Source organism: Candoia aspera, chromosome 5 (genome assembly GCF_035149785.1).
Source record: "Candoia aspera isolate rCanAsp1 chromosome 5, rCanAsp1.hap2, whole genome shotgun sequence".
Classification (NCBI taxonomy): Eukaryota; Metazoa; Chordata; class Lepidosauria; order Squamata; family Boidae; genus Candoia; species Candoia aspera.
Window position 1 is genome coordinate 108,755,566 of NC_086157.1, and position 21,280 is coordinate 108,776,845.

Here is a 21,280-nt window from a genome sequence, read left to right on the forward strand (position 1 = left end):
AAATAATGAAAACAACACAAATATCAGCAGAAGCAATTCTTACTTTCAGACGGAGTGGATCACAGTGCCTAACCCAGTTTAATTTAGGAATTCTTGGAAGCTGTAGTCAAACATTTGAAGAGGACAAGGTAGGAGAGAAGACTTTTTGAAAACCTGATGCGGGCCTGTTTGCACGATTACCCAGCTGACAGACATCTTCAGGAATAGGAGAAGGTTTAATCCTTTCATGATTACTGTAGGGTTCACTAAATATGCAAACTTTGTGAACACTGTGGTGTTTCATTCCAGTGAAAGTGATGGATGGCAAGTGTGAGTTATAATGCTGCCTTAGGTGGAGGTTTTGGGACTAGGGCAGAGTATTGTTTTCAGTAAATCAGATCTGTTCAGCCTATTGGAAGGGTTACACATCTACTTTATTCCCTTAAAAAAAAACTGCAAAAACGTGTTCTAATTTGGCTGTATGTCAATTTCAACAATGTGGAATGGGAAAGAAGATGGGAAAAAGAATTGAAAGTCTTTCCTACTATTGCCAGTAGTCCAGCAATCCCAACTTCAGTATTTGGGTGTGGCTGTCCGTATACACAATAATTCATGCTCTCTTTAACACGCAATACTTTCTTGTTCCTGTAAAAAAACTTCCATTTTCCCAGTAATTTGTGACATCATTGACCAGACTGATGTGTGACTGCGCTGAATATGTCTAAGTCTCTCTTTTCTAAATAATAATAGTTGGAGACCTGAATATGACTGGGATTTACTGTTCTGGGAATTTTGTCTCTCCTTTTTCAAACCCTACATGAAAATCTCTCTTCCCCAAACCAGCCCAAAGGACTAAAATTCAACTGTCAACCATCTAAAGTGATTTGATGTCAGCTGTATATAAGCATTTTTCATGTGTTTATTTTCTCTAGAGATGCATCACATTGCTTTCTTTCATGCCTATGGCTGCGAAATTGTTGCACATAATTGTAAAATGTGGAAATGATTGATATAGCAGTTCTTACCTAGTTGTTTTTGATTCTCATATCTTTTTTGCTGGATGGTATGTGCTTCTGCTTTTTCCGTATGTATAAAGAACAAGGACATAGCACCCAAGTACAGTCATCCCAGAAAACATGAATTCTCTTCAAGCAATGCTATGATAATGCTAATTATCAATTAATTGATAATTCATACCATGGGAAGTTATCAAAGGTTGAGACAATGGTGCTTACAATACATGCCGGATTCTTTCTCTTGTTGGTTGGACAACTTGACGCCTTGCAGATGAGTTTTCACGCTGGCTTGGAATTGTTGGATTTATAGTCCTGAGACATCTGAAGGCATCAGTTTGGAAAAAGCTGGCCTGGAGCTTTACATGACTAGAGAATGAGCTTCTTCATTTACACAAGAAGAGAAGGGAAGATGGGTCCTTTGATTCTGCCAGCTGTAACTTTTGTATAAAATATTCTATTGAAAGACTGGCAAAAAAAAGTTTTTGGATTCTTAAGCAGCAACTGCAGATGTTGTAAATTAGGGATGGGGGATTTTTTTCTTTCTCTTCCATCCTACCAACCCCTAAGTTGGTCAAGTAAATATCCACATATTACCATACTGAGACTAGTGCATATGTGTAATTTTTTTTTAAAAAGGAGACTTCACTTCCTTGTTACGTTTCTTAACGTTCGTCAAATATTAATAGTTTGAAGGGAAATTTGAAAGGTAGGCTCCTTAGCTGTGATTTAACCCTTTGCCTCTCTGAGTGCCACACCCACCTCATACACATAGGATATGAGTTTGCTTTCTGCTAAAGGCCAAGCCAATGAGCATAAATTACTCTGATCAGTTTCCCAAGTTTTACTCAGTTTCCCCTGGCACTGATGCATGGGAATAAAAATGAGGGAAATTGCATAATGATTGTGCGTGCTGGATACCAAGCTAGCCAGCAGTGAGATAAGTATTTATAGCAACTGCTGGAAGTACTAATTATACACTAATTGCAAGCAGACTAGAATACCATAATTTTCATTGAAAATGAGAGAGTGACACAGTTGTTTAAAACTGTGAGGAGGCTCCATATTAACAATTAGCTGTTTAGGAGACACTGAATTTTCTCTGAAGAGGCAGACAAAAAAGGACCCAAATTTTGTTTTACATCCATCTGTGTTTCATTTGTCTTCAAATGAGTACATTTTGGAACCTTTTAGATATCGGGGGGAAAGGGGGAACAGCCCATTATTCACTTGTCCTCATCATTCATGCTGGTGGTCCCATTCATTGCAGTTAGAGCCTCTCCATTTTGTGATTGTTCACTTATCATCAGGCTGGTAGAGATTTTCTCCCCGGTATCTCAATCCTTTTATATTCCAGATGTTCTGAAATTGCATCAGCCAGGAGATCAAAATCCCTAAAGGGACAGGATGCCTTTTTGCAATCGAGGGCTGCACCAAAAATGGTTTTCAAGGACAGTAGGAGGCAGGGTCTTGATACTGATGCTGTGATGTTGCCACAGGGGCAGGTCTGAAATGTTCAGCCCCAATTTTAGAGTTTGATCTTTTCTGGGTTTTTTTTTTACATTAGTCTTGTGAAGAGTTATCACTTTCATTTTAGCATAGGCAAAAAAAAACGAGCAAAAAAAATGGTTGCTTTACGACAAATTTCAGGGCCATTATCCATGTGAGCTTTGCACCCATAGGGAAGACTGTGCTGTAGGCTTCGGAATGGCCATAAATGAGTTTCTAGAAGAACCTCATTGTGGGGGGAGGATCAACCTGATGGGGGAAGAGAAGGAAAAATAGAAATAAAAAACAGGCATTGTAATGGATGTCTATATTTATTCTGCTATATTTTATTTTATTTTATTTTTTATTTTTCAAATTTCTCTTACCGCCCATCTCTCCCAAAAGGGGGGACTGTGGGCGGTTTACAATAAAATCAAAATTAAAAGCATATAAATTGCAATATATTTTCTGGATAGTTTCTTTATCAAGAATAAATCGGTAATTACATTTGTTTTTTTTTCCCTGGACAGGATCCAGCTTGGGCCAGTAATTCATTCAGAAAAGGGGCATCTCAGTTTTCTTGTCTTAGGGGCCCCAAAGGACTAGATATTTATTTTGGAAAACTTGTAACACCTGCATCTTATATACCATAACTCTGGATACAGAGTCACAAGCAACAACAATAAAAACATGTATGGATTCATGGTGTCTCAGTGTATAGGTTAAGGATAATCAAATCTGTCCTCTCTGGTTTATATAAATTTCTCCTTTGTCTAGTCTTAGGTCTGGTTCATTGTCATTCCATAGTTAGTTTGAGAGTTTTTTTAAAGAAAAAAGTTTGTACTAAACTTTGTATGTATTTTGAACTCACATTTTTATTCAGAACTTTGCCAAAGGAGTACACTTTTGCAGGAAATTTTTCTCATATGATTTGTGCCTATTTTCTCTAACATTTGTACTGTTTTTCTGGCTTAGTGAATTAATCTGCAAAATTCAGAGAAGTGACAACATTTGAAATATAACTGAGTTTCAGTTCATTAATTGGTTTGAAATGTGTGAAATTAGCTAAATTTGCATTAAATTGCAAACCAAATGAATTCTCCCCATTCCTCATGTGTATTATTACAATATACTTTAAACTACCCTGAGGCATAATATAAATCTCGAATATTAATATGATTATGGTGGTGGTGGTGGTGGTGGCGGTGGTGATATCATGATCATGATGATGACTTAAAATAAAGTCTCCTTTAGGTCAAAGGAGTTTTCAGATACTTCTCTTGACAGTCATACAGACATGGTTTGTTGTTATCCTTCAGGAAGTTGGTTTGACTTCCCAGTCCAGTTTATAGTCCTGATATTCCCTCGTGGTCTTCTATCAGCATTAACCAGATCCAACCCTGCTTAGGCGTTTGAAATAAGCCAAAGTCAGCTAGATCCCCTTATTTGCAAACCACTAATGGGCTAAGGAAACTTCCTTAATGCACTGAATCTCAGACTGTAGTTAAGCAATGTGATTGGATATCTTACAGTTCCTTCTTTGATATAAAGTAGGTTAATATTGCACACCATGACTTTTTACCCAACATATTCTTGGTCCTGCTGAGATTCAGCAAGTATCAATGCTGAAAGTTCTGATTCTCCAGAATACCTTTCACCATATGAAAGAGAGAGCCATTGTTTTGATTATTATACAAGAATCCCATCCTGCATTCATTCCTGAAGCATATGGGTAAGACAGGAATCCTTTGGAGAACATCAAAATAAATCTCTGTGTTTGCACATGTTATCTACATAGAAATCAGCAGAATTATAATGCATGGAAAAAGGCAATCTCTCTTTTATACCATTTTCTCATGCAAAATCATTGTAATTTTAAGAGAATCAGATTGTAGTTATTTAGGAGGATCTGCAAGAAGTTTGCAGAGATCCCTCTATAAATCAGATTTAGGCCTTTGTCCCATGGAAGGGTGCCGAATCCTTTCTCCCCAGCCATATGCCTCATTTCAATTCCTGTTTTCCCTAGAAAAGAAAATTAAAGATATAATGCAGTATGTTTTCTACTTCAAGACAAGTCACACCTGCAGAAGGAAGCCTTCAGAGCTACAGTTTCATGCTCATCCTCTGCCACACAGTGGTATATTATCTTCTTAATATCAGCTTAATACAAAAGTAGTCACTACCCACACTTCGTAATACACAAGTGATGCTATTAAGACATTCTGCTCAAGGAGATATTCCAAGCAGTTTTAAGAGTTTCTCTTCAGGCCCAGAATGCGAAGAAATAAAAATCAGAGACACATGGAGAGCTATTGCATCCGGATTCAGAGACATCCAGGGAGTTCCCACAGAACTTTAAGCTGTCAGCAATTCTGTCAGTAATGAAATTCAAAGCAAATGTAATAGTTCCTGTTAGATGAAACATATGAGAAGGTTTCAGAGAAAAGACCTTTCAAAAGGCAAAACAAATATATAAAAAGAAGGATGGATGGATGGATGGATGGATGGATGGATGGATGGATGGGAGGGGGGATCTAAGCATCCATCAAAAATGTATATGAGCCCCATAATGTATGACATGAAAATGGTTTAAAAATCGGTTTAGAGGCTGTTGAAAGGCACTCAGACTGCACTAAGATTTAAGACTGCACTAAGATTGCTTTTTCATCCTTAGTTCCATTTGCAAGTGGGAATTGTTCTTCAGATTCATGTGTGTCTCAGTGGGAGAAGGAACAAGCAAACTCCAGAATAGTAGGCTAGCTACCGCAAAGCCCTGTGTTATTATCCACATCTTACCATTTGGGAATTCCACAGAGCCTTAATTGTAAACATCTGCTATCTCTCAAGCTTACCAAAAAGGTTGCCAATTAGTAAGGGCAGTAGTGATCTCCCCTCCTCTGGATGTGTTCAAACAGATGCTGGATGGCCATCTGTCAGGGATGCGCTAAATTGGGCTCCTGCACAGAGCAGAGGTTGGACTCAGTGGTCTAAAGAGTCTCTTCCAACTTTGTGGTTGTGTGAGTCTACAATTTATAGTAATTTATAGTCATTCCATTTGGCTTATTATTGTTCTTGCACAAAACCTTAACTTGTTCAACTTTGCATCAGCTGATAAAGACTTCCCAAATGGATTTCTCACCTGGAAATTTTATTTGGGTTGTTTTGGTCCCTGCAACCCTTCAAATCAACAAAAGGTTTATAGTCTTTTCAGATGCCATTCTCTTTTGTTTAATAAGGTGCAAATTTGGGGGTTTTCACTGCCAACAGCTTTACTGTCCTTCCTAGACTTTTTCAAGGATTCTGACCTTTCATTTTCAAATCAGAGATTTTTGGCATTTGGGAGAATTTGGGGAAATCCATGCCCAGTCACTCCCAGTGGATGTACCAGCATTAAATTGGTGGAGTGACAGGGGGTGATTCTCATCAGGTTTGAGATTTGACCCCAAATAAAGCATAAAATAACCTTTAGCATAAGCATATTCACAGATAATTCCCATCCTGGTTTCTGAACAGCCATTTCTTTGTCAATAAGAATGTACTATGAATATTCAATGCAGGATGTGTCTGTACATGTGTTTTGTTTTGCCAGGGGTGTTAACAGGTAGCTAGTACCCAGAATGAGGCATTACATAAAATCTCAGTGGTATGTTTTAGAAAACTGGAAAATAAGAATCAGTGTGATGTCTGCTTTAAATTTTGTCTATAAATCTTTAGGACAGTTCTGTTTGACACCATTGAGTAATACTACAGTAATAATACTTCATGAAAACTTGTATAGACCTAGATGTAAGAGACCATCCAGGGGAAATGATGTCTCTTACTTCCAAGTGTCTGTTAAATCCATATTTATTTCATTTACATTAATTTATGTCATTTGTGTAATTATAGAATTGAGATAAATTTCATTTGCAGGAAAACCTCCATTTAAAGGATAATCCTTTGATTTAATAGGGAAATCCTCAATTAAACAGACATCAGTCCATTAAATGAGAGTAAAATCTGAATGAAAAATTTGGCTGTTGTCTTCAAAGTCTGTTAAACTGAAGTCAGCTGGACCATGTTTATGCTGAATTGTAGTGGCAACAACACTGAGCTGGGATCCAGGAGATTCTGGTTAAAGTCCTTTGACAAGTCATTTTCTGTGAACTTCAAACTCCCATCTGCAATATCAATAGTTTCATATATTATACTGGTATACTGATAAGATGCTACATTACTGCTTTGTTCTTGGGGTGTCTGTGATATTTGCCCAAAGATTTTAATATTCCATAGCATTACATTGATAATGGAAATAATGTCAAAATACTTTTTACATCCTTTTGAAATGGGAGTTGACCTTGAAGCCACATCATTTCCCTACTCTCCTAAAAAATTTTTGAACCTCCATACTGTGGAGACTGTCAACCTCCTTTCCATTTTGGTATTTGAGGGTTGTGGATATCACTAGAATTGATGGGCCCTTAGCTTTCTGGCCAATTTGGTGGAGATTAAGAGCAGTTGAAGTAGGATGATATATGACACAATAACTTGGTCAAGTAATCATTAATTTAGATTTATTTATTTTTTTATTGGATTCATAAAGCCACCCAAGTCAAACAATGTGGCTCTGGGTGACATATGATAACAACACCCCCCCAAACAAACAATAAACTGAAAAAAAAACCCCACATAATAGTAAAACATACTCAAAATGTAAGTACAAAATGCAGAATATAAAATGGTGACCAAGCACTCCAATAGAAAAAACCAAAAGGGGATTCCACTTGGGGGAAAAGCCAGACCTTAACAGCTTTCCTAAAGGCAAACAGAATTGGGACCTGTTGTATATTGGCTGGGGGGTGGGGGGCAGAAAGGTTAACACTAACAATTTTAAAAGCCCAACATCTCACTGTCCTAAATTGTCATTTTATTACATAATTGCAGTGGCACAATCCTGGTAAATTCTGAAAGCTGCTATTGGACTGAAGGGTGTATACAATTGGTGGTCTCTAGGTTGTCAGAGGATGCCAAAGCACTTGCCCAAGACCGAAAGGGTTGGAGAACCCTTACTGCCCAATATGCCATGTAACATTGATCTGGGACAAGAGAGAGAGAGGTTGTCAAATGTTTTCTCCATTAGGGATGAAGAAATGGTGTAGTAGAGAAGTCCAACCTCAGCGTTACGCAAAAGAAAGCTCAGACATCAGTCGTGCCACAAACTCTGCTGCCCGTACCCAGTTGTCGCACATGATTGAGCACCTTTATATCCCAGATCCTCACCACCTAACCCCTCATTCCCCAATGTTCCTGCATTATCCACCATAATCCAAGATAGAGTTCCTTTCCTTTTACGCTTAGCCACCGTTACATCTCCAGCTCATTATAACTCTAACATAACTAAGCTTTCTGCTGCATATGGTACATCTGGGATAGGCAATTATATAGTGATGTTTGATTTATAGGCTATCTTAATGTATTCAGCACAAGGCACTTGGTTGCATTAGAAAAATAAAGAGCTGGTGTTGTTTCATTTTTACTGTTCTTTGGGGAAGAACAAAATATATCTTTAGCCTTTGCTGGCAGTTCAGTTGTTGGTGGTTGTGCATAGTAAAATTTGTAAATAAGATAATTTATGTTCTTTTCAAGTCTCCGGAGGTACGTAAAACATCGACTGGAATAGACTACATCCAAATCAGGACAGGCAAGCTAGCGCTTATCCACACTCCAACAACGACAGGCTGTGACTTGGATTGCAAACAGCCTTGTCTGCACTATGAGTTTTTATAGGTTTAATATCACTATAATTCTCATGGCTTCTTCCTAAGTATCCTGGGAATTGCATTTTGGAGAGGATACCAAAACATCTTCATTACAAATTCCAAGTGTTTCCTCTTTCACAACTATAGCTTCTAGAGGTTCTGGGCAGAAGAAATTGGCTCCTGGTTCAATTCGGTGATGTGTTTAGCCCTCAGGGGTATTACAAATGCATACTTTTCCATTTTGCTATACTGTTGAAGCCCAGCCGTTCTTCCTCGGCCAGTTCTAGAGATGCTACAGATTGTTTAGGGGACAAATTGCTTTGTAGAGATTTATTACACAATGGTGCAATTGTCTGCCTGCCCTTTGGTGAGTAATTCTGATCAATGGAGCTTGTTCCAATTTAACTGTGCATAGAATTTCAGCCTAGATTTTGGATCACCAAGTTGTCATTCACGCTCTATTTCTCAGGGATTAGCAACATGGTGACAGCAAGATCTCGGCAGCACTCGCCTAGTGGCATCCTGAGTTAAAATTAAAATATTAGTTTTAGAATGGAATAAAACTCTAGCAATTTCAGCTGAAAATGCTACGTATCACAAGATTTTAGCTGAGAAATCACAAGATGTTGGCATGTTCATTTGAGATATACAGTACAAGACCTTAGGGATGAGTTTATCAAAGTCTTAGGGGATTTCTGTAATTTTTAATTTAAAAAAATTGGCATGTGCTGTCCCTTGTCAGGCTATTTAAAAATAGTCATTTACAAATGTATATATTTCATATATAGGGAGCCCCCTGAGTACAGAATAACTACTATCTCATTTGAGGAGGTTCTGTTTTTCTTTGAAATTAATAGACCCACATTCATATTCGTATTTTGCAAGGCCTGAATTTTCCTGGTTCACACTGACATCGCATTTCTCAACCCATTTTACCATACTGATCAAAATTACTAATTCCACTGTATGTCAGTCTTCCTGAAGGTAGTGTTCTCAAGATGTGTTGGGATATCAGAAATGGCCAGACAGGATAGCCTTTGGATCATTGGAATTATGGACATTGTAGACCCCACACAACTGGAGAAAGAAAGGTTTGGGTAGATTAGTATGATTATTTGAACAATTGGGTGACCATTATGACCTTATGAAAAGAAAAGCATAGGAGAAATTGAACGTAGAAAATAAAGTTCACAATCTGTTTGTAAACCAAGTTCCAAGGAGCTTTAAAATGTAGTTTCCTTTGAATCATCATCAGCTCCCAGTGATGTCACATGAACATCCATAGTTTTCTTGGTAAGTTTATGCAAGTGTTTTGTAACTGCTTTCTTATGGAATTTTTTTCCTTCCAAGCTCCTCCCTGGTGGACTTCCATCCAGCTACTAACAACACCTGCTGCTCCTTACCTCCCAAACACAGACAAGTTTATCAATACTACCATCTGCTGAAGTATATTTCTCTTTAAGTTTATTTCAGAAAGAAAGAAAGGAAAAGGAAGATGGATCAGTCTTGGCTGTGAATCTATTTATTTGGTCATATCTGTAAAACAATTTCATTTATTCCAGATCGGAATAATCCACTTTCAAATTAGAAGCTTACAGGAATAATAACAGTATCACATCATATGCCTGCTTATTCTCCATATGACTGACTTTATATATATTTTTTTCTGATTGATTTGTCAAGTTCTAATTTACAGTATTTGCTAGGTGAACATGCTGTTTACATTTAAAATAAATCTTATTCATGGTGGATAATAAAACTGCCTCTTATTATCATGATGGGATTCCTTTTGCCTGTGGTCAGGACAACTTGAGTGACTTGGATATAATCTTTAAAAAAAGAAAATTCTGATGTATTATTTTAGCCTGGATAAGAGCATTTAAACTCAGGAGTAAGTGAAAACAAAATGAAGAAAATAAGGTCAGGCCTTTATGTGAGAAAATTCCATGACCGTGTCTGTGAAGTCACCAGAAGTCCATGCTGATTGAAGACTTGACTTTATGATCAAAATTGTAGATACTAGAGATGAAAATGACTGCCATCTAATGCAAGTCTAATTAATAAAATAGAAACACTTTGTGATGGGTAGTTCATCTGTATCAACACAATACAACATTGTGGCTTCATTTCATTATGTACATGCAGTGTTTCTCAACCCTGGAAACTTAAAGATGTGTGGACTTCAACTCCCAGAATTCCCCAGCCAGCCATGCTAGCTTGGGAATTGAAGTTCATACATCTTTAAAATTGCCAAGATTGAGAAACGCAGTGTACATGCTTTCCTGAGTCTAAAGTCCATTACAAATTCTAAACATATTATAACCCTGCATTTTACTACGAAGTATAAGTCTACCTTTTCTGCCATAGTGACCACCCTCTGGAATATTATCCTCCCTGAGATTAGACTTACTTCAACCTTGCTGGCCTTTTGCAAGGTATTAAGGTTTGGTCTACAGCCTTGTGTGGCGCAGAGTGGTAGGTGGCAGCATTGCAACTGAAACTCTCCCCGTGACCTGAGTTCGATCCCAGCGGAAGCTGGATTCTCGGGTAGCCGGCTCAGGTCGACTCAGCCTTCCCTCCTTCCAAGGTTGGCGAAATGAGTACCCAGCTTGCTGGGGAAGGTGACGACTGGGGAGGGCAATGGCAAACCACCCTGCTATAGTCTGCCAGGAAAATGTCGCGAAAGTGGCGTCCCCCCAAAGGATCAGACATGACTCGGTGCTTGCACAGAGGACCTTTCACCAAGGTTTGGTCTAGTGGTTAAGGCAACGGACTAGAAACCAGGAGTCTGTGAGTTCTAGTCCCACCTGAGGCCTGAAAGCCGGCTGGGTGACCTTGGGCCAGTCGCTCTCTCTCAGCCCAAGAGCCAATCAGGCATGGTAGGAGAGTTCTAGTCCCACCTTAGGCCTGAAAGCCGGCTGGGTGACCTTGGGCCAGTCACTCTCTCTCAGCCCAACCCACCTCACAGGGTTGTTGTTGTGGGGAAAATAGGAGGAGGAAGGTATGTTCGCTGCCTTGAGTTATTTATAAAAATAATAAAGGCAGGATAAAAATAAAATAAATAAATAAATATTTTTAATATTTTTATTGCTATTTATGTATGTTTATATTGTATTTATTTTATACTGTACTGTTTTTACTGATCGTTATTTTATTATCTGTAAGCTGGCCAGAGTCATTGGGTATGAGATGGGCGGCAGAGAAATCTGACAAACAAACAAATTAATTAATTAATTAAAAACATGACTTTGCCATCTAGCCTGGGGCGCTGGCAGTACAGGTGAGCCCCTTTCATGCTTAATTTCAATGCAGGACATTATGAATATTCTCAGCAGCTATTTGTTTTTTTTTTAATTACGCTTGTTTTATCCCGTTCTTATTTGTCATTAATTTTAGCTGCCCAGAGCCATGTGTATGAGATGACAGCCATATACATTTGTTTATTAAATAAATAAAGTAACAAACACTGCAAAACAGTATAACGGTGTATAACAGTGCTTCGTCTGGATATTCACCCAGGAAGTGTGAAATCAAGCCGGTTTGCTTAAAAATGTGTGTTAAGCAAAGTCTCTGGAATCTTTTGTCTCGTTCAGCAGTCATTTTAAGTCGGCGGCATCTGTAAAGTCACAGCTAATTTCACCTGCTGATTTCAGAGGTAACTGAGTTCCAGCCTGAGTCAACACAGTCTTTTCAGATGTGTGTCTGTGATCAGTTAACCAAGTGTAGGACTCTGTTGTGCGAATGCAATAGAACACTTCCAGTTAGTGGAAGCCCCACTTTTTGATACTAACCACAGTCAGATGAAATAGAAACATTTGCTATTTCAGTTAGATGTGCTGTATAAGAGACAACTGGCCTCACAATTACCGACAATATTTCTGTTTTTTCTTATAGGGCTCATAACCACAACTGCAAGAAAGCTAGATCGTGAACAGCAGGCAGAACATTTTCTTGAGGTAAGGTAAAGATGGTGAAAGGATGATCCGGCTTATAGATTTTGCACAAATGAGCCTTTCCTTCTGTTCATCGCCTTTCTTCAATTGCTTAAGCGTACTTCCTGTCCATTCTGTTTCTGCTACATCCAGAAAAGCATAAAACATAATTTACCCACAGATCACAGTTGCAAATCATCAAGAAGTGAACTGGATTGAAGGTCCCAATTAACCGTCAAACTACGATCTATTATCTAATGGTTCAGGGTGGCTGCAATGGTAAATACTGATCTGGTTCACACTTCATGCTAAGCTGAAGCTTGCTTTACCATGCTTTGTTGAATAAACTATTACTACCTTGATCTGAGCATACCCCAAACTGTAAAACTTGATTTACAAACTAATGGGGGCTCGAGTCACATACTGTGTGCTAAGACAAACCAAATGAATCACACTGTGATCTAGGAGATGTATAAACCTAGTCAAATGGTGAGGTTTTGGTAGTGCAAATGTTTCACATAGGATTTGGTATTTGAATGAGTTACTGTTGACTTTTCGTGATGCATAGTTTATTTACGCATAGATAAAGATAGATAGACAGACAGACAGATGAAATTGAGCAGAGGTGGAGGCTCAGAGCTTCATCACACTTCAGAAGAGTGTACTGCTCCTTTAGATTCCTAGGAGAAATTTTAGCATCATGGAGTTCCTGCAGGAAGTAACTCAGACCTCTTCATGTCCATATCCAGTCCCTTTCCAACTGCATTCATTTTGTACACTAATTTTCGAAATGGAGATAAATTGAGGAAAGCAGAGTCCCTTCAGGGTAAATCAACCAGTTTAACCATTTGGGGACATTCTTTAATCCTGAAGCTTTTATCATCAGCCATTAGGTCAGGATAATAAGCTTTCAGAATTTGGAAAACAGTTGCAAGAAATCACAACAACAGGGGAAAAAAAGTTGTTTTCAAGGGCTCCAGTTGATGATGCAATGACATTTGCAGAAAAATGAGACTGGAATTTTTAGTCCCTTTATTCAAATTTTGGGGATTTGGGGACTGGGGGAGGGAGTGATTTTATTCCTTACTCTTAAAAAAGTGGAAAATTGTACCTCCATGCTTTTTTTTGCTACCAAATTTTGGGGCTGTGATTTCAAAGAGTGCTAAGGGACTCAAAAAAAGAGACTTGTGGACCCATATATACAATCTCTTTTTCAATGGATCCCTGGGCAAACTTCAAACCTCAGAACAATATGATATATGGCCAGGTTGAAAATGAGGTAGGAAATCAGGTGTCATAATTTTATATAGGGCCTGCATGGATTTTACTGACTGTGCCACAGTCAGTAAATCAACCATTTCCTTATAAGTACCCCTTAAAATGAAGAGGGAAAGCATCTATATGCAGTGGGAAGTGGTTGCCGACTAGCTAATGCATTTCACAAGCAGCCCTTAAAAGAAAATCATGTCTATTTTTAATTGGAGAAGGAATCGCAACATTTATTAGACTTACACTAAATCAGTAGCATTGATTCTGGGATTTGGGGGATTGGAATAATGGAAATGTGCACACAAATCTCAGTCTTGCTGGCCATTTAACTCTGTGACTGAAGAGGGGATGAATTAGTTACAGCAGTGAGTGGTTTGCATGTTTTCAGGAGCTCTATTTGTTCATTGTTTGTGTTGTGTTTACTTAAGAGTCGGTTCTCAGGCTAATATGGATTTCGAAGATCGAAAGAGACACCTACAGGCTTATCCCTTATTGTTTAGAATATAAATTGATTCTGGTGGGAAATAGTTTATTTGCTGAAATTCTTGTAATCCTGTTCCTACTGAAGTGATGCAGTAAATCTTGTTAGGAAGATTTCAGTGATTCATGTCAGGGGAAAAGCTTACTTTCACTTTGAGTCCATGGCCACAGGACCACACAGTTTAGAAGCCAAGATCCACCAACTTGAACCTGGTACAAAAACATACAGTTAGTATTTTGAAGTTTTTGATTCATCTCATGGTTTTTCCATTTGGTCCGTGGGTTACCATAAGCTTTGTTTTAGAATATAATTTATGGTGGTGATTCTGAGAACCTTGTTTACCTCCTGTAACTTCCAAGAATAGTCATGCTGGAACACACAGAAGATAATCTTGTCGTTTCCTGTTCTGAAAGTGGCCAACCACATATTTCAGGGAAACCACTACCAGATCCAGATAGTGCTGGACAGGGAAATTGTCCTTCCCCTTTTTCCTTCAGTTGGATGGACAAGAATTTGCTTTAGCAATCCTTTTGAAGGAAGAAAGATCATCCACACCCAGGAGAATCAAACTCTGAAGAACCAGTCAAGAGTAGGTGACCTTCAAAACGACAATGGGAAAGCTCCATTTTTGCCATTGTTCTTTGGCCACCCATCATGGGAGGAGATTGTATCTCATCTCAGTCTTGCTTAAGCCCAGTAATTAAAGTGTCCCAAATCAGACAAGGGATTGGAGAATTAGAAAAAAATAGCCATCAAGTGGAGCTAGATGCAGATTAGGACCCTTTTAGTGAGTTACTTTATGGATTGATCTCAGCTGTGCTTTGGTATCCCGAGTCCTCTTTTGTTGTACTGTATGTGCATGTGTGCATGCAGATCTTTATTCCTACATGGAAGAATTGCCACTGAGTAAAGCCTGTGGGAAAATATCATGATATTTTCTTTCCCCTATTTCCCATTGTCTTCAAGTCCCAGTTATATTATAAAAGTCTTGTATCCTTTTCTGGAATTTTCTGGAACTCTTTCCCTGTTGTTCAGGCAGAGAATTTAGCCTCTCGCACATCCTGGCCACTCTGCTGAGCTACAGAAAGGGCAAGAAAACCAAGAGCAGAAGGTGTTCCACTCTTCCTCTTGAGTAAAGGGGCAGCGAGGAATTTCCTCAGGAGCAAAGGGTTGAATGGCGGTAGTCTGCAAAACAGGTTGTCCCCAAGTGACTGGGAAGATGCAGCGGTGGGGATCATGGGGGAAAGTCTTAAGGATCTTTCCTTGCGGGAGCTGGAGATGCCAACCCACCATACCATTACTGCTGGAGTATGGGATTCTTTCACTTGTTTAATGATCAGGTGACCAAATACTGAATCAACACCCTATCTTTCTAGCTGTTTCTACCCTCCCTGAGTTTAATCCCAAGGGAGGAAGACATCAGAGAACACATCTCCTTGGGCTTTTTCAATAGGGGTTTGTTGTTTATTCGTTTAGTCGCTTCCGACTCTTCGTGACTTCATGGACCAGCCCACGCCAGAGCTTCCTGTCGGTCGTCAACACCCCCAGCTTCCTCAGGGACGAGTCCGTCACCTCTAGAATATCATCCATCCACCTTGCCCTTGGTCGGCCCCTCTTCCTTTTGCCTTCCACTCTCCCTAGCATCAGCATCTTCTCCAGGGTGTCCTGTCTTCTCATTATGTGGCCAAAGTATTTCAGTTTTGCCTTTAATATCATTCCCTCAAGTGAGCAGTCTGGCTTTATTTCCTGGAGGATGGACTGGTTTGATCTTCTTGCAGTCCAAGGCACTCTCAGAATTTTCCTCCAACACCACAGTTCAAAAGCATCGATCTTCCTTCGCTCAGCCTTCCTTATGGTCCAGCTCTCACAACCATATGTTACTACAGGGAACACCATTGCTTTAACTATGTGGACCTTTGTTGTCAGTGTGATGTCTCTGCTCTTAACTATTTTATCGAGATTGGTCATTGCTCTTCTTCCAAGGATTAAGCGTCTTCTGATTTCCTGACTGCAGTCAGCATCTGCAGTAATCTTCGCACCTAGGAATACAAAGTCTTTCACTGCTTCTACATTTTCTCCCTCTATTTGCCAGTTATCAATCAAGCTGGTTGCCATAATCTTGGTTTTTTTGAGGTTTAGCTGCAAACCAGCTTTTGCACTTTCTTCTTTCACCTTCATCATAAGGCTCCTCAGTTCCTCTTCGCTTTCAGCCATCAAAGTGGTTTCATCTGCATATCTGAGATTGTTAATGTTTCTTCCAGAGATTTTAACTCCAGCCTTGGATTCCTCAAGGCCAGCTTGTCGCATGATGTGTTCTGCGTACAAGTTGAATAGGTAGGGTGAGAGGATACAGCCCTGCCGTACTCCTTTCCCAATCTTAAACCAGTCTGTTGTTCCGTGGTCTGTTCTTACTGTTGCTACTTGGTCGTTATACAGATTCTTCAGGAGGCATACAAGATGACTTGGTATCCCCATACCACTAAGAACTTGCCACAATTTGTTATGGTCCACACAGTCAAAGGCTTTAGAATAGTCAATAAAACAGAAATAGATGTTTTTCTGAAACTCCCTGGCTTTTTCCATTATCCAGCGGATATTGGCAATTTGGTCTCTAGTTCCTCTGCCTTTTCTAAACCCAGCTTGTACATCTGGCAATTCTCGCTCCATGAACTGCTGAAGTCTACCTTGCAGGATCTTGAGCATTACCTTACTGGCATGTGAAATGAGTGCCACTGTTCGATAGTTTGAACATTCTTTAGTGTTTCCCTTTTTTGGTATGGGGATATAAGTTGATTTTTTCCAGTCTGATGGCCATTCTTGTGTTTTCCAAATTTGCTGGCATATAGCATGCATTACCTTGACAGCATCATCTTGCAAGATTTTGAATAGTTCAGCTGGGATGCCGTCGTCTCCTGTTGCCTTGTTATTAGCAATGCTTCTTAAGGCCCACTCAACCTCACTCTTCAGGATGTCTGGCTCTAGCTCACTGACCACCCCGTCAAAGCTATCCCCGATATTGTTATCCTTCCTATACAGGTCTTCTGTATATTCTTGCCACCTTTTCTTGATCTCTTCTTCTTCTGTTAGGTCCTTGCCATCTTTGTTTTTGATCATACCCATTTTTGCCTGGAATTTACCTCCAATGTTTCTAATTTTCTGGAAGAGGTCTCTTGTCCTTCCTATTCTATTGTCTTCTTCCACTTCCGCGCATTGCTTGTTTAAAAATAATTCCTTATCTCTTCTGGCTAACCTCTGGAATTTTGCATTTAATTGGGCATATCTCCCCCTATCACTGTTGCCTTTTGCTTTCCTTCTTTCTTGGGCTACTTCTAGTGTCTCAGCAGACAGCCATTTTGCCTTCTTGGTTTTCTCTTTCTTTGGGATGTATTTTGTTGCCGCCTCCTGAACAATGCTGCCAACTTCTGTCCAGAGTTCCTCCGGGACCCTATCTACTAAGTCCAGTCCCTTAAATCTATTCTTCACCTCCACTGCATATTCCTTAGGAATATTAGTGAGCTCATATCTAGCTGATCTGTGGGTCTTCCCTAATCTCTTTAGTCTGATCCTAAATTGTGCAAGAAGAAGTTCGTGATCTGAACTACAGTCAGCTCCAGGCCTTGTTTTTACCGACTGTACAGATGTCCGCCACCTTTGGCTGCAAAGGATGTAATCAATCTGATTTCGGTGTTGTCCATCTGGTGAAGTCCATGTATAAAGCCGTCTCTTAGGTTGTTGGAAGAGAGTGTTTGTTATGCAGAGTGAATTGTCTTGGCAAAATTCTATCAGCCTGTGTCCTGCTTCGTTTTGTTCTCCCAGGCCATACTTACCTGTAATTCGAGGTGTCATTTGACTGCCCACCTTAGCATTCCAGTCTCCTGTGATGAAAATAACATCTCTTTTAGGCGTGTTGTCCAGTAGGTGCTGCAGATCCTCATAGAACTGTTCTACTTCAGCTTCTTCAGCATTTGTGGTTGGGGCGTATATTTGGATCACTGTGATGTTAGATGGCTTGCCCTGAATTCGAATTGAGATCATTCTGTCGTTTTTTGGGTTTTATCCAAGCACTGCTTTAGCCACTTTACTATTAATTATGAAGGCTACTCCATTTCTTCTGTGGTCCTCTTGTCCGCAGTAGTAGATCTGGTGGTCATTTGATGTGAAGTGGCCCATTCCAGTCCATTTCAGTTCACTGATGCCCAAAATGTCTATCTTTAATCTTGACATCTCATCAATAACCACATCCAATTTGCCATGGCTCATAGATCTTACATTCCAGGTTCCAATGGTGTGTTGATCCTTAGAACATCGGATTCGCCGTTCACCACCAGCACCGTCGGCCGCTAGCCGTCCTTCCGGCTTTGAGCTAGCTGCGTCATCACGTCTGGGGCTAGTTGAGCTCATCCTCTGTTCCTCCCCAGTAGCATTTTGACCATCTTCCGACCTGGGGGTCTCATCTTCCGATGGTATACCGACATATCTCTGGTTGTACTGATCCATTTAGTTTTCACGGCAAGAATACTGAGGTGGGTTGCCATTACCTTCCCCAGGGATCGCATTTAGTCTGACCTCTCTGTCATGACCTTCCCGTCTTGGGTGGCCCTTCACGGTTTAGCTCATGGCATCATTGAGGTGCTCAAGCTCCAGCACCACGACAAGGTAACGATCCTTTGCTGAAGTCAATAGGGGTATCCTTCAATACTTTTTGGAGAATTTTATCTTCAGAACATGAAATTAGGGACACCATTTACCTAATGTCTCCATAAATTTGCTGAAGAATTTTCGAATGCCATTTTTGCCCCTCTGCAGCCCAGCCTATCTTCTATTCTCCTTTCATGCTACTGCTTCAGGACTTTCAAGATTAGTACAAGTCAGAATATGGACAGATGGATACAAGCTTGGAGACTGAAACTGATTTCACTTCTTTCCCCTGCACTGACAGGCCCAGTTAAAACATGCCTAAGACATTTATTCGTTCAACACCTTTTTCCCAAACAACAAAACTGTTAACAGTTTAGCCCTAAATTGTCTGGAGGAAAAGGCTTTCTTTTATGACATTTGCAAAGTAGTTTCTGAAATGTTTGGCTCTTAACGTGATTAATTAACCTCCTGGGGGAGCCCTTAATTGTCAGTATTACCATGGTCTCCCTGTTTTACCACTGGTGCTTTCCGGATTTTTTTTCATACTCTTTGGTGTCTGATTGGCATTAAAAGAAAATAAAATTGGTGTCTGATTGGCATTAAAAGAAAAGAAAATTGGCTCCTTTTGAAAAGATATCTAATTGGTGATGACCTAAAAGCTTCCGTTTCCCATTCACATGGGGTGAGAATGTATGAAAGGGGCGGAGGTGGGTGTTGATGGGCCCCGATGAGGACAGAAACTTTTAAAAAGTTTCTCATTTGCTCTAAATTTGGCAATGATGTAATATTCTTAAATGTCTATTCATAAGAATTTGTATAGAGCTGAAATATGTTGAAAGAGCAGGAAGCAAAACAGAATATTTGAAGATCTTTAAAAAGAATGAATGTATTAACTTGGTGAGATTTTTGTTTTTTGTTTTACTCTTACTGTTCATTAAGGTGATTTTGGAAGGGGGAGATTTCAAGATAATTTCCCCGTATAGTAGGAGCCTGCTAACTATATCTGTGTTGTTGTTTTGTGTTCCAGTATATAGATTTCTTCTTGTGTTCCTATATATATATATATATATATATATATCAATCATCTCTGTACTTATTTACAGTTAATATGCAGATAATGCTATCATAATTGCTAGACCCTAAACCATTTGGTACTCTCCATGCCAAGACATTCTTCTGATAATTACTAGAACTGGATAGAGAAGTACAATATTAATTCAGAAACAATTCACCATTACAGTGTAAATATTTTAGTGATCTCTCAGGAATTATTATCATTATCATTTCTCTTAGTTGTTGGATATTCTAAATTGATGTATAAATTTGTCTAGATTGAATAGGTATAAATCAGAAGAATGCAACTAGTTCCCTAGCTTTAATATACCTATACTGTAGATACTACCCTTCGTCCCCTCCCCAAGATTTATAATCTATTATTGTTAGATGCCATATGTAAATACGTGTGAACCCAGCCAAGTGAGAGCCTCCAGCATCAATTTTATAGGTCACAGATGCCTTACTAAAAAGTAATGATGGTGGGTGCAATGTGCTACTGACTGGTACCTTGTAGAAAATGTATCCAGTTGCTCTAGAAACAGAAAAGGTAAACTGTCAAGGTAGGGAGACTCATGCAGCAGTCCTATGGTGGGAGTTCCCCTTCAGTTTGGCTTGTAGACTGAGTGTCAGGGTCAGTCTCGCTTCGCAATAAGGCACGGACTCACTTAATAGGTATTAAGGATTTCCGGTTTATTGGAATGGTGGCTGACAGAACGAAAAACGGGAACGGGGGTGCGGTGGTGAGGCACCCTGTTTATACCCTCTTGCGGGGTCCTGTGCTCCTCCACCCTTCATTGTCCCCAATCCCTCTTGATGGGCTCCTTGATGGCTGTGTGGGCATTTTCCCGGTGTCTTTCCTTGTCCTCTTGGTTCCGGTGTGTCCTCCAGGGCACCAGGTGCGGCTTATCGCTGCTTATCTGAAGCCCTTCTTTTCAGCTGTATAATGAGTCCATGGGTGTGGGTGCTTTGGGTGCTTGGTTTAAGCACTGTTTTAATTATCTCCTTCCTCTTTTCCTTAATGATCATGATCCACGTTGTGAGGCTCTTTGTGCCTTGCAATGGGGTCATGACATGCTGCCCCCCGAAGATGTCTTTTAGGGTGCTGGTTTCTATGGGTATGCCTCATGGAAACGTCTGGTTACTTGTCTTGCCCTGACATGTTGTGCCTGGACTCACTCTGGGTGTGGGAAATGTTTCCACTTGACAAGGTATTGCAGCTTGCCTCTTTGCTTTCTTGAGTCCAGTATCTCTTGTACTTCAAAATGTTGTTGGTTGTCTATCATGGTGGGTGGGGGCGGGGGTTCCTCCGTATGCCATTTGGATGTGTTTGTTGGTTTCAGTAGAGCGCAGTGGAATACCGGGTGGACCCGTCGCAAGTTGTGAGGCAGTTCCAGTTTGAATGTAACTGGATTGATTACCTCTGTGATTTTAAAGGGTCCGATGAATTTAGGTGCCAGCTTCTTCGAGGGTTGCGAGGTTTTTATGAACTTAGTGGAGAGGTAGACCCTATCTCCCACTTTGTAGTTTGGTGCCTCCGCCCTGTGGTTGTCCGCATATTTTTTGTACGTAGTTTGTGCGTCTGCTAGGGCCGTTTGGATGATTGGCCAGGTTGTCGCCAGCTGTGCTGCCCAGTCGTCTGGTGAGCAGGGTGGGGCATCTGGTTGAGGTAGTTCTGGTATTGGTACA

General features: G+C 40.0%; 1 protein-coding gene across 1 annotated transcript in view; it reads left to right on the forward strand.

Moving 5' to 3' along the window:
• LOC134498585 (protocadherin Fat 3-like) overlaps nt 1-13,162 on the forward strand; it is a 198,314-nt gene extending 185,152 nt beyond the window's left edge. Inside the window, exons 3-4 of the mRNA XM_063304743.1 lie at nt 12,113-12,174; nt 13,037-13,162. Of these exons, the coding sequence (XP_063160813.1) occupies nt 12,113-12,174; nt 13,037-13,162 (188 nt within the window). The remainder of the gene's footprint in view (nt 1-12,112; nt 12,175-13,036) is intronic.
• Nucleotides 13,163-21,280: the final 8,118 nt, after the last annotated feature.